Source organism: Bos indicus, chromosome 19 (genome assembly GCF_029378745.1).
Source record: "Bos indicus isolate NIAB-ARS_2022 breed Sahiwal x Tharparkar chromosome 19, NIAB-ARS_B.indTharparkar_mat_pri_1.0, whole genome shotgun sequence".
Lineage (NCBI taxonomy): Eukaryota > Metazoa > Chordata > Mammalia > Artiodactyla > Bovidae > Bos > Bos indicus.
The window spans coordinates 27,373,124-27,388,643 of NC_091778.1; the positions used below are offsets into that span (position 1 = coordinate 27,373,124).

A 15,520-nucleotide genomic window follows, 5' to 3' on the forward strand; every position below is an offset into this window, starting at 1 on the left:
CATATTGTGTTTGGCTTCTTTCTTGGGTCTCCTTTCCCTTATTCACAGAATGCTGTTTAGAATATATTAATATTAGTCATATCTTTGCCACTGATTTGGAAAGATTTATTTTCTTGGTACCTTATAGTATCTTATGGTTCCTGGTAAAGTAGGAACATTGGTTCTTAACCAAAATCTAATGTAAGCTGTGGCTTCTTGCCCCCGAAAAATAATGTTCCATCAGAACCTGGGTGTAAGGTTGGAGGGCTGCAAAAATTAACCAGGCATCTTGCCTTCAGGAGCTCCAGGTCTGATGGGGGTAAGGGGCAGCTGCCAGGTAAACGAGCAATGCCAGGAGGTTTCTGCTGAGAAAAGAAGTACAGAGACCTGGTCACAGAGGCATGAGTTCTGGTTTTTCAGGGAAGAGAGGAGGAAGAGCCAGGAAGGCCTTTCATGGGACATGACCTCAGAGGCTGGCTTTGGGAGTCGAAGGCAGCAAGAGTGCATTCCACGAAGTCACAGAAAGCCTGGTCATGCTTGAGAAAAGTAGATGGAAATTTGGAGAGTAAGCAGGCACTGGAGAGAAGCCAATTAAACAGCAGTCCTGGGACACCGGACTCAGAGTCACTCAGCTAAAGAAGTTTCAGTTCAGTTGCTCAGTCATGTCTGACTCTGCGACCCCATGGACTGCAGCACTGCAGGCTTCCCTGTCCATCACCAACTCCTGGAGCTTACTCAAACTCATGTCCATCAAGTCAGTGATGCCATCCAACCATCTTATCCTCTGTCGTCCCCTTCTCCTCCTGCCTTCAATCTTTCCCAGCATCAGGGTCTTTTCCAATGAAAAGAACTCTTTGCATCAGGTGGCCAGAGTATTGGAATTTCAGCTTTAGCATCAGTCCTTCCAATGAATATTCAGGATTGATTTCCTTTAGGATGGACTGATTTGATCTCCTTGCAGTCCAAAGGACTCTCAAGAGTCTTCTCCAACACCACAGTTTAAAAGCATCAATTCTTTTAAATTTCTTTATAGTTCAACTTTCACATCCATACATGACTACTGGAAGAACCATAGCTTTGACTAGATGGACCTTTGTAGGCAAAGTTATGTCTCTGTTTTTTAATATTCTATCTAGATTGGTCATAGTTTTTCTCCCAAGAAGCAAACATCTTTTAATTTCATGGCTGTAGTCACCATCTGCAGTGATTTTGGAGCCCAAAAAGATAAAGTCTCACTGTTTCCATTGTTTCCCCATCTATTTGCCATGAAGTGATGGGACCAGATGCCATCCATGATCTTAGTTTTCTGAATGTTGAGCTTTAAGCCAACTTTTTCACTCTCCTCTTTCACTGTCATCAAGAGGCTTTTTAGTTCCTCTTCACTTTCTGCCATAAGGGTGGTGTCATCTGCATATCTGAGGTTATTGATATTTCTCCTGGCACTCTTGATTCCAGCTTGTACTTCATCCAACCTGCATTTCACATGATGTACTCTGCATATAAGTTAAATAAGCAGGGTGACAATATACAGCCTTGACTTACTCCTTTCCTGATTTGAACCAGTCTGTTGTTCCATGTCCAATTCTAACTGTTGCTTCCTGACCTGCATACAGATTTCTCAGGAGACAGGTAAGGTGGTCTGGTATTCCCATCTCTTTCAGAATTTTCCATAGTTTATTGTGATCCACACAGTCAAAGGCTTTGGTGTAGTCCATAAAGCAGAAGTCAGTGTTTTTCTGGAACTCTCTTGCTTTTTCAATGATCCAGCGGATGTTGGCAATTTGATCTCTGGTTCCTCTGCCTTTTCTAAATCCAGCTTGGACATCTGGAAGTTCATAGTTCACGTACTGTTGAAGCCTGGCTTGGAGAATTTTGAGCATTACTTTGCTAGTGTATGAGATGAGTGCAGTTGTGCAGTAGTTTGAACATTTTTGGGGATTGGAATGAAAACTGAGCTTTTCCAGTCCTGTGGCCACTGCTGAGTTTTCCAAATTTGCTGGCATATTGAGTGTAGCACTTTCATAGCATCATCTTTCAGGATTTAAAATAGCTCAACTGGAATTCCATCCCCTCCACTAGCTTTGTTCGTAGTGATGCTTCCTAAGGCCCACTTGACTTCGCATTTCAGGATTCCTAAACTTTAGTTCCTGAAGATTCAAGGAACTAAAGAAGTTTAGGAATCAGATTCCAAGCCTCCCTGGGAGGCTACACCGGAGGCCACCAGCAGAGGGCAGGGTCCTGCCCACTGTGCCTTCTGGTCTGCAAAGCGGCGGCGCGGAAGCACTTCCCGGCCGCGGGGCGGGACTTCCGGCGGCGGTCCCAGATCTAGGGGGCGCAGCGACAAGGAGTTGTCCTTCTGAGCGAGAGTTGTATTTCGAATCTGCACGTGTTCGCCACCGCCTCCGCTGCGAAAATGTTCCAGCTGCTGCGCTGCGTGCCCCGCGTCCTGGGTACTGCCGTCGCTGGTCTCCGCGCCGCCGCGCCCTCCCTGCCGCGGCTGCAGCCCGCGTCCCGGCCATGCGCCCGGCCCTTCGGGCTGCTCAGCGTGCGTGCGAGGTCGGTGCAGCTGCCCGGCCTCCTGAAGCCTCGGGGGCCCTGCGCTTGCGGCTGCGGCTGTAGCGGACTGCACACCGAAGGTGAGACTCATGCACGTGGGCCGGGGGCTTGAGGGGCTGGGAGGTGTAGACCACCTGAATGGACAGTCCGGAGCCGCTCCTGAGGTCCGGAACATTCTCCCAGTGATGGTCGACCTGCTAGTTAAACCCACGCTTAATAACATTTCCTGTCCTCCCCCACGCCTGTTTGACTTTGCGAGGAGAGATACTGTAAAGTCCTGGAGGCCGGCTTTACCTCAGTCTCTCGAAAATGGAACTTTGCGAAAGCCCAAGGTCGCGGTTAGAAGTAGCGTGGTGAGGTTTCTTGGCAAGTGAAAGGGTAGTGGCAATTTTTTTTTTTTTTTTTTTGCTTTATTTTGAAACGTGGTGAGAAGTTCATTATTGGGGATCACTTTCCTAGAATCCATGCTCAGCTTCCCACTGATAGCTTACATTTTTACAGATGAAGGAATTGAGGCTTAACGGATATGAGTTGGGCTAAGTCCACAGAGCCACTATTAATAATAGAAGTATTAGGAAAAAACAGACTAAGTCCTGGTCTCTGCTTGTAGTAACGGGGTCATTTTCCGTTTTAGACTAATTGGCTCTTTCTGTAACTTATTTCCATTGTAGGAGACAAAGCTTTCGTTGACTTCCTCAGCGATGAGATCAAGGAGGAAAAGAAGATACAGAAATATAAGTCTCTCCCCAAAATGTCAGGAGGTTGGGAACTGGAAGTGAATGGGACGGAAGCCAAATTAGTGCGGAAAGTTGCTGGAGAAAAGTAAGTACCAGGGGTCTATGGAACCCAGGGGACCACATCCATAAACCTGCAGGACCTGCTGTGAGGTATCCACAGCAACCTTTAGTTAAGACAGGTGCTTGACCGACTCCTGGTTTCCCAGAGATGGTAGGATTCATTTGGATAACTTCTTAGGCTCCTTTTCGCTCACTCACTGCACAGTAATGTGTTGTGGTGGTTAACAAGGAGACAGCAAGCTAGTAGCGGGGTTCCCCAGGGGCTTGGCGGTTCAGAACCCACCTGCCATGTAGGAGGCGTGAGTCTGATCCCTGGGTCATGAAGATCCCTTGGAGAACGAAATAACAACCCACTCCAGTATTCTTGACTGGAAAATCCAATGGACAGAGGAACCTGGCAGGGTACAGTCCATGGGGTTGCAAAGAGTCAGACACGACTGAGTGAATGAACATCACCCCAGTAGCCTTGAAGCCAAGCCCCTGGGAGTCTTCTGGACCAGTAGAGGCAGCAGCACTGAGCCCTTACTGGTGAGTGAGGCTGTGCCTTGCCCACAACTTAGGCATGCAAATTCAGAGATGCCAACAGAATCGGATTTACTCTGCTGGCCCTACACTCAGGCTCTAAAAGGCCACCCCCCTCCCTGTTCTGTTTACAGTTGAGAAAGCAAGATAATTAACAGGGTGGGGTTGCAGTATAGTTTTTCATTAGAAAAGAGGGAAGCCTTTGACCTGCTTAAGCTGTTTTAAATCCATGATCCGCTTTGAAGTTTCGCATGTGCTGTGAAGTAGCAGGCTGGTGGTTTTGCCTAGTAGCGTAGCGTTTCCCCCTCATAGGTCGATTGCGTAGTCTGTAACATGACCCAAACCACTCTCCTAAGCTAAGTCATAGGCGGTTTGGGACCATTATAATGGGCTGCTGAACATAACTGCATTTCTCTGTCCAGGGGTCAGTTTGGTCCACAGTTTTGTGCCTGTACATCAAATCTCTATCTGGCAAGGCACCAGTTATCGTGGCTTCAGAGGGCAGCGTTGTCTGCAACCTAGCAGTGCTCGTTCCAAGTGTCACTCAATTTTCAATTCAAATTTTGGAATATGATATGTCAGGTGAAGTTAAAATTGTCATTAGGTGGTGTTTGTGCCCGCTTTGTCATTTATTAAACTTCCCACATCTGCTCTGAAGAATAAAACTGTCCAGCAGCATATTCTTTTTTTTTTTTGGCCACACTGCTTGTGGGAATCTTCGTTCCCCAACCAGGGATCAAACCCAGGCCAAGGCAGTGAACACACCGAGTCCTAAGCAGTGGCCCACCAGAGAACTCCCCTCTGTGGTGTCCTTAGTGAGGCCTCCCCTTCCTGGGGCCAGGGCTACTCTCCATCCTCAGCTGATGCCACAGCCCTCCAGTGCTCCTTCTCTTCCTCTCAGGCAGATTTTCTTCTAATGGAGGAGGATTTTTAAAGGAGGCTCCTTGGACTTCGTGGTGGTCCAGTGGTTAAAACTCTCCTCTCCCAGTGCAGGGGACCTGGGTTCAATCCCTGATCAGGGAACTAAAAGATCACACATAGCAACAAAAGTCACGTGCACCTCGCAACCAAGACCCAGCCTAGCCAAGTACGTTTTATTTTTTTAAAGGAGGCTTTTGGAACTTTGTGGTGGTCAAAGTGTCTGCTCCCAGCGCAGGGGACCTGGGTTCAATCCCAGGGAACTAAGATCTCGCATGCAGCAACTGAGCGATCCCACACATAGCAATGGTCATGCGCACCTTGCAACCAAGACCCTGTGCAGCCAAGTACATTTCTTTTTTTAGAGGAGGCTTCTAGCCCACGCCCACAGCTTCTCATCTGCTCACCACCACTGGAAGGTGCCCTGGAAAGACAAGGGTGGCGGTGTCAGCTGACTGTGGCCATAAGGTTGACAGAGAGCCCCAGATAGTGGCCTGATGGCAGAAGCAGCCCACACACAACTGTATTTGGCTGAGGAAACAGTGCCTAATTGACTTCCAGCAGCCAACATATAGTAGGCCCACTTCAGACCTGCTGAATCCAACTGTGGGTGGGATGCAGGCAATCAGATGTAAAGCCGGCTGAGATACATTGTTTCAACAGCATTTTTAACTGTAGCAAGCCTTAGTACCTACTCAGCTACTCAGTTAAAAAGAGTCTTCATTGTGCTTTCTTTGGTTGCCTTTCTAGGATCACTGTCACTTTCAATATTAACAATAGCATCCCACCTGCTTTCGGTGGTGAGGAGGAAGAACCCTCCCAAGGGCAGAAGGCTGAGGAGCAGGAGGTAAGTTTCTAACACTGTAACCAGTCTGTACCCACCTATTTCTGACAGGCTTAGGGAAGGAGCATTGGTTTTTGTTTTGTTTAAACTCTAACGCCAGGAGAGAAGGCAAAGGCAGCCATCCTTGGGCCTTTACTTGCAGAACACCAGAACTGTGTGGCCACTTTTCTTTCCCAGGGGCCAAGTGTTAATGAACTGTTTTCTGTGGGCTTAAGTGTTAGGCCTGTGTTCACCTAACAGGAAGGAATTTAAACTGTCTTAACCCTTCTCATGATCAGGAGATAAATCATTTGGAGTGTTCCACATGAGGAATACATGTCCCGGGCTGGTAATAAACACCAGCCAGGAGCATCAGAGACTTTGGCAAGGCCTCTCCTTAAGTTGCTGCCCTTCTTGGTTGGACCTGGATGGTGCTTAGTCCTCGAACATTTTAGGAAGCTTTGTGCCTGGCCTAGAAACCAGCCAGTATGAGGGCCACAGGTCCCCAGACTTTCTGGCTGGTTGGGCATGGTATTGTCTCATGACCCAGCTCAGCTCCCTGGAGTGCTGGCCCAGCCCCCCTGACAAAGAGCACCCCCACCCCGACCCTCCTCCTCCCTGAGGTTGGCTGGCTCACCCTCAAAGGGAGGGCCTCTGGGATTTAGTCAGAGGCATCAGCCTTTGGTCCTGGGCTGTAATGAAGATCCTGAAATATCTGGAAAGGGGTTTTGGAGCTTTCAGCCAGCTTTGTAGTGTATAGATGTAGAAACTGACCCAGGAAAATTAACTGGCACCCTAGGTGGGGCTAGAGCTGAGTTCCTAATTCTGAACCTTGTATGTTCTGTAAACAAGCAGGGTGCTAATAGAAGTGAAAGCTGTACTAAATTATGATACTCTGCCTCCAAAACACAGTCCATAACTCTAGAAAGGAATGACAGGATGCGTTCGGCCCAGTCTCTGAACAAGTGGGTTATGTGGCTGTAATACTGTGTTAAAGATCCTAGGCTTCTTATTTGGGAACCTCTTAGCATACTGTAAGACTTGCAAGTGGCTAAGTAATATCGTAATAGCAGTGGCCATCAGACTCCTGAATTGAGACCTTTAGTCCAGACCCCTGCCAAAAAACACATTTACTGACTTGTTCTTATTTCCCCAGCCTGAATTGACATCCACTCCCAATTTCGTGGTTGAAGTTACAAAGGACGGCAGCAGCAAGGCCCTTGTGCTGGACTGCCACTATCCGGAAGATGAGGTGTGTAGGGTGGAGAGCTGGCAGCCCTGGGTGGGGGAGGCCTCCAGGGGGCTTTCCTGGCTCCATCCAGCTGATATTAACATTTTCTGGCTTAGAGCAGCAAAGCTGGGAAGATTAGTCGGAGGTGAGGGAACAAGGTTCAAATCTGGGTTTCAAGCTGTAAATAATCCCTTTTCTTCGCCTGAGTCTGGCTTGTCCTGGAAAACCTTTCTGTTTCCCCAAATACTGTCTCTCTTCAGATTGGACAAGAGGATGACCAGAGTGACATTTTCTCCATCAAGGAAGTGAGTTTTCAGGCCACCGGCGAGTCTGACTGGAAGGACACAAATTACACACTCAACACAGACTCCCTGGATTGGGTGAGTGCTAGATCAGGTGGGGAGGGGCCTACCTAATCCAAGGAGGGACAAAGAAGCATCAGAGTAAGTGTCTCAGGGGTCTTTTTAACCAGTAAATGATCCTCCTTCTAGGGCTTATACGACCACCTAATGGATTTCCTTGCGGACCGAGGGGTGGACAACACTTTTGCTGATGAATTGGTGGAGCTCAGCACAGCCCTGGAGCACCAGGAGTACATTTCTTTCCTTGAAGACCTCAAAGGTTTTGTCAAAAGCAAGTAGAGCAGGCAGCAAGGTGCTGAACACCTTAATTTTATGGCAGGCTTTGGCCAGTGAACAAAACCTAACTGAAGCCAGACCCACATGCTTTGAAATGGTTTTTTTTTTAATCCCAATATCATGGAAAATGATTCACTTTTAACTTATTTCTGTTGTCTCTTATTTACCATTCATTTACCCTCTACAAACCCTTTATTTCTGGATTTTTGTATAACATAATGATGGACAATAAAATCTCCAAGGTGATTTGTCTTTTCTAATTCTCTACCCTCCCTTTCAACCTGCATTACAAAACATGAAACAGAGGAAAGTCTGAAATGTTTTAATATTAAATAAGTTATAAATAAAAGGTTTGTATTTACAAGGCCACTTCTCAAGATGGGACTTTCTTCCAACACAGTAGATCATGCATCAAGACTGGGACCGACTCTAGAGGATCACAGCCCAAGTATCACAAGCCTGGATTTAAGTAGAAAAAAGAGTTATTCCAGTCACGAAGATAGTCTCAGCATATGGTTAAAAGTCATCGATACCAGTGACACTTAAGCTGCTCCTTCCACGACCTGGGTGGCCACTGTCCTTCCCCCCTTTAGGAGATGGTTGGCCTTTTAACTGAAATGGCATCACTTTTCTATGCAACTAAGTTCCTCTTTTCTACCAGGGTGGGAATAAAACCAACTGCTGACCCACTCTCAACTACTGGCTCCCGTGGGAGGCTTACCAGACAGCTCATGAGAAGACATGACTTCTCCTCTGTCCCCTCAGTGACTGAAAATTCTGGCGTGTGGGGACAATGTGCACTGTGCTCGTTCACACTGTCTTCTAAACAAGCGCGAAGCTTTTGCTCTGTCACCTCCGGAGACTGAAAAACAGACAAGTTAAACTATAAGCTAATCTTACTAGCCTCATAGTCAACAGGTTGAAAAACTGCAGCTCCTCACACCAGTCCACAACTGGCTCCCCGTGATGCCTTGATTCCTTGGACCCTTAAAACGCTATAACTGTACTAAGAGGATCTCTTTAAATGTCCATCTGGCCGCCTCTCCAAATGAACCAGTGCTCTTCTGCTCCTGCCGTAAAACACTAACTGCTGCTCATCGCGCCAGGAACACTCAGCTGGGACTCCGGAACCTCCCTGTGTTTCTGCCTCTACCAGCCAAGTGTATGCTTACCCAGAACCAGCAAGCTCCCAGATCTGCTACTGAACTTGCTACTATAACTAAGCGATTTAATTACATACTATATAAACCAATGAAATAAGAAGAAAACAAAGTTTTGTTTTTGTGATAGTAAGTGGAATGTTTAGGAAACAAAAAGATGCTTTTTAAAAAAAAGCTATTGAATTAGGTAAAAGAGTAAAAGATGGGGAGGAAAAATCCTAAAGTGTACACAGCTTCTCGATGCTTTATAGAAACAACTGGAAACATAAGACTTTAAGATAATTTTATAAAAAACAACCTCAGCTCTCCAGTCAACAGAGTCTCGCTCAAGGACTGGCAAGTAAACATGTATGTTTGAAACAGTGTCATTTGTATAATTCACTTTAATCAACTGGCAAACTTTTGGTCAACATCATATCAGATAAGAGGACTCCTATATTTGAAGATTACTGACACTTAAATTCTGAATGCAGCTTTGTCTTCAGATATGGACAGTTTTTATGGCATATCAGATACAAGAGTTTCCAGTTCTAAACCAGGCTCTCTTCCTAGAGGTAAGTGCCTCACAAATGGCTTGGGGAGAGGGGCCGGCAAGACCCTGATTTACGGAGCTTGCCAATTCCATGGTGTCTCGTATTGCCACTGTGACCAATTTCAAGCTACCAGTGTGTGAACTGGACGTGAGGCTGGGACAAGCTGTGCACACTGCTGGAGTTGTTTAAGAAAGTAGGTACGTGTGGAAAGAGGTAACACAAGACCTGTGTGAGGAACACTCACATGAGACTGGATGTACAGGCCACACTGACACACGACCAGTCCGCCTGCTATCCTCAGGTTGTACCTGGAAGCAGAATTGGGATCCCAGAGCATCACAGCTAGCAGACCCGTATCCCCCCACCTTCCCAGACCACAGATTTGGGGGAAGTTCCACTCACCTTGGAGTGGGGGGTGGGAACGAACAGTGCTGAAAAGGTTGTGAAAACTCTTACTTTGTACACACGGGACAGATGAGGGGGTTTGCTTCCCACTCAGCAAGCATGACGCTGAGACACTGTTCGTCAAACTGCAAGCTCTTCTCGTACTCACTGATGATGGACTGTTCTGCAAGGCAGAGTAGAGCTGGAGTGTCACTGCATCACCTGGGCGCCCTGTCCCGAGTGCTAGAAGACGCATTTTCAAAGGCTTCATCCACACAAGAGAAATAGGGTAAAACCACACTACGATCGCTAGATATTCACTGCTGTGTCAGGCCTCATCTTCCTGGATCCTTCCCCTCCTGTCTGTCTGCTTCCTTTTGAAGTGATGAGGCTAAGTCATGAGGCCACAGGAGTGGAGCTGAACAAGTGTCAGGCAGCTGAAGAAAGCTGACAGACACGTGTTTCTGACGCCAGGCCCACCTGGATAAGTCTAAGGCGATCTGTTCGCCAGTGTCCCCAGACTCAGTCCGTATTGTTCAGAATGTGTGTGTTCATCCACTCAGCAGATATGTAAAAAGGCCTAGTACTTGGGAGGCCTAGGTAAATACAAAGATGAAAAAGGCTGGTCCCTGCTTCTGATGAGCTCACCATCTAGACTTCAGAGTAGGGCTCAGCAGACCACAGGCCATATCCTGCCCACCTTCCATTTTTAAAGTTATAATGGAATAGCCATTCTCCTTTGGTTGATGAATGGGCTATCACGGTTCTCCCACTACAACAGCAGAACTGAGTAGTAGCAACAGGCTAAACATTACAATCTGGCTCCTAAGGGACAGTTTGCCAACCCCAATTCCAGAGGGTTCCTTATGACTGAGTAAGGCAGAACACAGCAAATTCTTATCACTTCGGATTTTTAAATTAAATACACCCCAAAAGAAATATTTAGTGAGTCCTTCCTTTCACCAAGATAGGTTTTGCAGGTGAGGGTAAAGAGAAAATAAAAAATTAAAATCAAGGAATCTACAGTTTAACTGGGGTCAACACAGCAATCATAACAGCTAACACTCGCATAGCACTTATTATGTGTCAAATGCTATGTTAAGTCCTTACATATATATTAATCTTCACTATAAATCTTATTTTAAAGATGAAGAAACTGAGGCACAAGGAGAGCCCAGCGCCACACAAGTTAAAGTGGTAAAGCTGAGAAGTGAATTTTAGCCGTCTGGGCCAAGAGTTCATGCTCTTGCATCCTCAAGATAATAGCAATTATTTATCGCAAGCCTTCTTATATACCAGGCACCGCTCTAAGTCTTCAACACATGTTATTTAAGCCTACAAATAAACTAGAGGCAGTCTGTTATCTCTTTAACAGATGACAAAAACTGAGCCTCGTCAAGACAGGCCTGTGTGAAATAAATGACTTAGTTATATGAGGTACTAAATTAAGCATTCTGTGGCTCTCTGATGCTACAGGAAGGGAATGGTCACAAGACCCTGGGGAGTCAGTACGGAACAGATGGGAGAGAAGGTACTGAAGATAGGCAGCACAAGAGGCCTGATCATGCACTCTCCTGTAAGGGGACAAGGTTACTATTTATCTACTAACAGAAAAGTACTGTTGGGTTGAATAGACACAGGAACCAGATTCACAAAATCAGTTTTACTTTCCAACTCCACCACCGGCTATGCAGCCTGTAAGACACCACTGTCTCCTCATACTACCTCATAGGGGCATCATAAGGACAGATTGGGGGCAGGAGGAGAAGGGGACGACAGGATGAGATGGCTGGATGGCATCACTGACTTGATGGACGTGAGTCTGAGTGAACTCTGGGAGCTGGTGATGGACAGGGAGGCCTGGCGTGCTGCGATTCATGGGGTCGCAAAGAGACACGACTGAGCGACTGAACTGAACTGAAGGACAGAACAGTAGAAGGAGAGCTCTGAGCACAAAGCCTGACAACTGAAGACTCTCTTGTTACTGGGACAGCCAAGTACAGCCAAGACTTTAGAGTAAGAACAAGAGACCCCTGAACACTTGACTAAAGATGGAAATAAAGGAGTTAAAAACATTCTGTTTAGAAATGAGATCAGCATTAGAGCAGTTAGAGATATAGGCAGGAAGAACTATTCCTAGACGTCACCTTGATCAATCAGCTCCTGTTGGATTTCCTCCAGCACAGCCAGGTCCATCGGCTCCTCCAACTGCAAGAGAAAGGGGTCATCAGAGGTTTGAAGTTACAATTAACTGACAAGACCCACATGATTCACACTTGGAGACTGGCTTGAAAAACCCAGATTCAACTGAAGAAATCAACCCAGTCCTTCTGTAGAATGTGCTGACAGCGCAGTAACGTGGCCATGCTGAGAAAGCAACCACAAATGATTCACCCAGCCAGGGACAAAACAATAGCACCAAAGTTGCGGGAGGCAGTGTAGGGCAGCAGCTAAGTGTATGGTTCTGCCAAAAAGCTGTGTGACCACTGCTGCTGCTGCTGCTGCTAAGTCAAGTCAGTCGTGTCCGACTCTGTGCGACCCCATAGACGGCAGCCCACCAGGCTCCCCCGTCCCTGGGATTCTCCAGGCAAGAACACTGGAGTGGGTTGCCATTTCCTTCTCCAATTCATGAAAGTGAAAAGTGAAAGGGAAGTTGCTCAGTCGTGTCTGACTCTTAGCGACCCCATGGACTGCAGCCCACCAGGCTCCTCCATCCATGGATTTTCCAGGCAAGAGTACTGGAGTGCGTTGTCATTGCCTTAAGTTTCTAATCACTGTCAGCTTCATTTTGGGCATCTGTAACGTGGACATAAAACCCACCTGAGAGGGTTACTGTAAACACTAATTGTGGTTATGTAACTCGAACACATAGCAGGCACCAAATCATGCCTGTTTATTACAGAGAGCCTTGATGTTTTCAGAGCAGTTTCCCACATGTTTCTTATACTGTCCTCACAGTACTGACAACATTATCAATTTTACAAATGTGAAAACTAAAGCTCAAAGAGGCAGAATTAAGAGGCAATAGCAAAACCAGGATCAGAATTCCAGAACTACTGAGACTTCCCTGGTGGTCCAGTGGCTAAGACTCTGTGCTCCCAACACAGGGGGCCCATCCCTCATCAGGGAACTAGATCCCACATGCTGCACCTATGCATGCTGCAAGAAAGACTGAAGATCCCGTGTGCTGCAGCTTAGACCCAGCACAGCCAAATATTAAAAAAAAAAAAAAAGAATTCCAGAACTACCGAGCTCCAATCCAATGCTTTTCCTGATGCATGGTAAATGGTTTCCCATCCACACCCAGTTCCCAACCCTGGCTGAGATTAGAATCCGAAAGTTCCTGGAGACCTTTTTTAAAAGAGAGATCACTAGCTCAGGCCTACTGAATCAAATGTTCCAGGGGTGGAGCCATGGAGTGAAATTTCTCTCTGTTGAGTTTTGTAAGTGATTATGATGCGAAGAACTGACTCATTGGAAAAGACCCTAGTGCTGGGAAAGATTGAAGGCAGGAGGAGAAGGGGGCGACAGAGGATGAGATGGTTGGATGGCATCACCGACTCAATGGACATGGGTTTGAGCAAGTTCCAGGAGTTGGTGATGGCCAGGGAAGCCTGGCGTGCTGCAGTCCATGGGGTCACAAAGAGTCGGACACAACTGAACAATTGAACTGAACTGATGATGCAATGATGCAGCAGGTTAAGAGTCTAGAATTTATGGACCATCAATTGATCTAGAAGAGTCTAATGTTAAAGGGAGAAGAACTTGGGTCAGAGGCCATTAGAGTCCTGATTGGGGGCTGGAGGGTGACTGGGTTTAGAGAAGATGGGGAGACAGGAAGAGAGGACACTGCCATTCTTGGTGCTAAAGGAACATATCCAGCCTGACCTGAGCCCAGGCCTGTGGCCAGCTCTCCACCGACTGCAAAGCATTCCACTCTTCTTCCATCACCTCCTGCACTAGAAGGGTGTTCTGAGCGCCTCCTGACATACTGCCTCCAGCCTGGCGGTATTTGCTCAGGAGCCTGTCCCGGCTGTTTCTCATTCTCTCCAGGCATCCCTTGGAAAGAGGAGAAAGATGAGAGAGGGGGAAAAAAAAAAAAACCCTCAGATTAGTTATTAAAACACTAAAGGAAATTTATAGACATGCAATTTAAACTCTAGCCCTAACTATTGTTATTTTGGCACTTTCCTCTCCAATCCTTACCCATATGTCAAAGGGTGCAATTACAATCCTTGGGTCATGTATTTCCAGATCAACCTACTTCGCAGTCTATCTTCAATGCCAGCCTTCTGAATGGTTGGTGATATTAGCGCAACATCCACTGTGCTATCAAGACAGGTTGCTTCCAAATTTTTGCTACTCTAGATATGGCCCTGGTAGTCACCTTCCTAAACAGTTACTCAGCTTCAGGCAATCTTTTCCCCTAGCGGCCACATGGCAATGCCTGGAGACATTTTTGGTTGTCACAGCTTTAGTTGTAGAGGCCAGGGAAGCTGTTAAACACAGTACAATCCCAGAACTGCCCCCCACTCCACAATGAAGAACTATCTTCTTCAAACTGTGGACAGCCAAGGTTGAAAAATCCTGCTGTCAACAGTCATTTCTAGCATCAGATTATTTTCCTGGGATATATCCACTACATTAAATTCCAGGAAAGACAGGCGACAGCATTTACAGGAACCAGACTGAGTTCAGGATAGGTCAGTGCTGACTGTAAGCTACAATTCTGCTAGACTTAGTAACATAGGCACAGAAGAAACCGTTTGGAATGGAATGAGAAATCACTTTCGAAATAAAAAATACTATCTAATTATTCTATTCCTCTTTGGGATAGACATAACGCCTCTCTAGATTGCGGTGAGTATACAAGGTGCCTCTCTGGTGCCCACCGACCCGACAACAGCGGGTGTAGAGGTGCAGTCACGGCCACATTTCACACTGAAAACACACGAGTCCAAAACGAAGGCTTCCTGGGACCGGGCCGGTCCATGCTAGTCCCACACCCAAGGGTCCAGAAGCTCCAGGAAGTGTCCGGGCGGTGGCCGGGGTCGGACCTACAGGCAGGAGATCCACCTGTACCGACTCTTGCTTCACCCGGCCGGGCGAAGGGAAGTTACGGAGGAGAGCGGTTCCTGGGACTAGGGGAGTGACGACAACCTGGCCAAGGCCTCCCAAATCTCACACTCACCTGCCTGAAAGCCTCTTTCCAAGGCGGCGAGCCCATCAGTTTATACAGCGAGTGGTGCCGAGACCCCGGCCTCTCTGCCATCTCGTTTTCGCGGGAGTAGTCCCCAGAAAGCCCCACCCCCAACGGGGCACAGAATCCTGGGAGTTGTAGTTCCTGGGTTCCGACCGCGCCAGGTCCCGGGGAATTCTGGGAAACGTTTTCCTATTGGCGGGTCTCACACGGAGACGGATTTGGGCAACCCCAGGGTGGGGGACTGAGGGAGAAGGCAATGGCACCCCACTCCAGTACTGTTGCCCGGAAAATCCCATGGATGGAGGAGCCTGGTGGGCTGCAGTCCATGGGGTCGCTAAGAGTCAGACACGACTGAGTGACTTCACTTTCACTTTCCACTTTCATGCATTGGAGAAGGAAATGGCAACCCACTCCAGTGTTCTTGCTTGGAGAATCCCATGGACGGAGAAGCCTGGTAGGCTGCAGTCCATGGAGTCGCACAGAGTCGGACACGACTGAAGCGACTTGGCAGCAGGCAGCAGGGTGGGGGACTGAAGTAGTGACATTTGTGAAGTCTATCCAACCTAGATTGAAGGAGGTAAGTCTTGAAGGAAGATTTTATTTTTTGAGGGAAGTTTTTAGATGTCTAGCTTTATCCAGGTGAAGATGTCCAATAAGCAATTAGATACGCAGATCTCAGTTTTCACCCACCCTCTTCCCGCCCCGTAGTAGACTTTCCGTAACGCAAAAGCTTCAACTCACGTTCTGGCCTGTTGACTTTCTCCTCCCGCCCTTTG

At 47.3% G+C, this 15,520-nt stretch overlaps 2 protein-coding genes across 7 annotated transcripts; one reads left to right on the forward strand and one right to left on the reverse strand.

The window, feature by feature from the left end:
• Nucleotides 1-2,279: 2,279 nt before the first annotated feature.
• C1QBP (complement C1q binding protein) lies at nucleotides 2,280-7,710 on the forward strand. The gene is made up of 6 exons (XM_019982049.2): nucleotides 2,280-2,615; nucleotides 3,207-3,357; nucleotides 5,523-5,619; nucleotides 6,752-6,847; nucleotides 7,087-7,206; nucleotides 7,318-7,710. The coding sequence occupies exons 1-6, from the start codon at nucleotides 2,393-2,395 to the stop codon at nucleotides 7,465-7,467; spliced, it is 837 nt and encodes a 278-aa protein (XP_019837608.2). The 5' UTR covers nucleotides 2,280-2,392; the 3' UTR covers nucleotides 7,468-7,710.
• A 60-nt stretch (nucleotides 7,711-7,770) lies between these two features.
• Nucleotides 7,771-15,458, reverse strand: RPAIN (RPA interacting protein). Of its 6 annotated transcripts, XM_019982047.2 has the most exons (7): nucleotides 14,733-15,426; nucleotides 13,430-13,600; nucleotides 11,689-11,749; nucleotides 9,614-9,725; nucleotides 9,402-9,465; nucleotides 8,186-8,326; nucleotides 7,771-7,923 (listed from the first exon to the last, which is right to left on the reverse strand). In XM_019982047.2, the coding sequence occupies exons 1-7, from the start codon at nucleotides 14,811-14,813 to the stop codon at nucleotides 7,894-7,896; spliced, it is 660 nt and encodes a 219-aa protein (XP_019837606.1). In that variant the 5' UTR covers nucleotides 14,814-15,426; the 3' UTR covers nucleotides 7,771-7,893. The 6 variants fall into 6 exon arrangements, 4 of the variants coding, with proteins under 4 accessions (XP_019837606.1, XP_070629002.1, XP_070629000.1 ...); XM_070772901.1 differs by lacking the exon at nucleotides 8,186-8,326 and having other exon boundaries at nucleotides 14,733-15,458; XM_070772899.1 differs by having other exon boundaries at nucleotides 9,402-9,784; nucleotides 14,733-15,458.
• Nucleotides 15,459-15,520: the final 62 nt, after the last annotated feature.

Bases quoted from the DNA above. Each gene is read 5' to 3' on its own strand.
- RPAIN (XM_070772899.1), bottom strand. From the start codon at position 14,813: ATGGCAGAGAGGCCGGGGTCTCGGCACCACTCGCTGTATAAACTGATG. The intron at 9,785-11,688 runs GTGACGTCTAGG...TGCGTCTTCTAG, and splicing joins ACAGGAGCTGATTGATCAAG to CACTCGGGACAGGGCGCCCA. The intron at 7,924-8,185 runs GTAAGCCTCCCA...ACTTAAATCCAG, and splicing joins GTCTTCTCATGAGCTGTCTG to GCTTGTGATACTTGGGCTGT.
- C1QBP (XM_019982049.2), top strand. From the start codon at position 2,393: ATGTTCCAGCTGCTGCGCTGCGTGCCCCGCGTCCTGGGTACTGCCGTC. The intron at 3,358-5,522 runs GTAAGTACCAGG...TTGCCTTTCTAG, and splicing joins CGGAAAGTTGCTGGAGAAAA to GATCACTGTCACTTTCAATA. The intron at 6,848-7,086 runs GTGTGTAGGGTG...GTCTCTCTTCAG, and splicing joins GCCACTATCCGGAAGATGAG to ATTGGACAAGAGGATGACCA.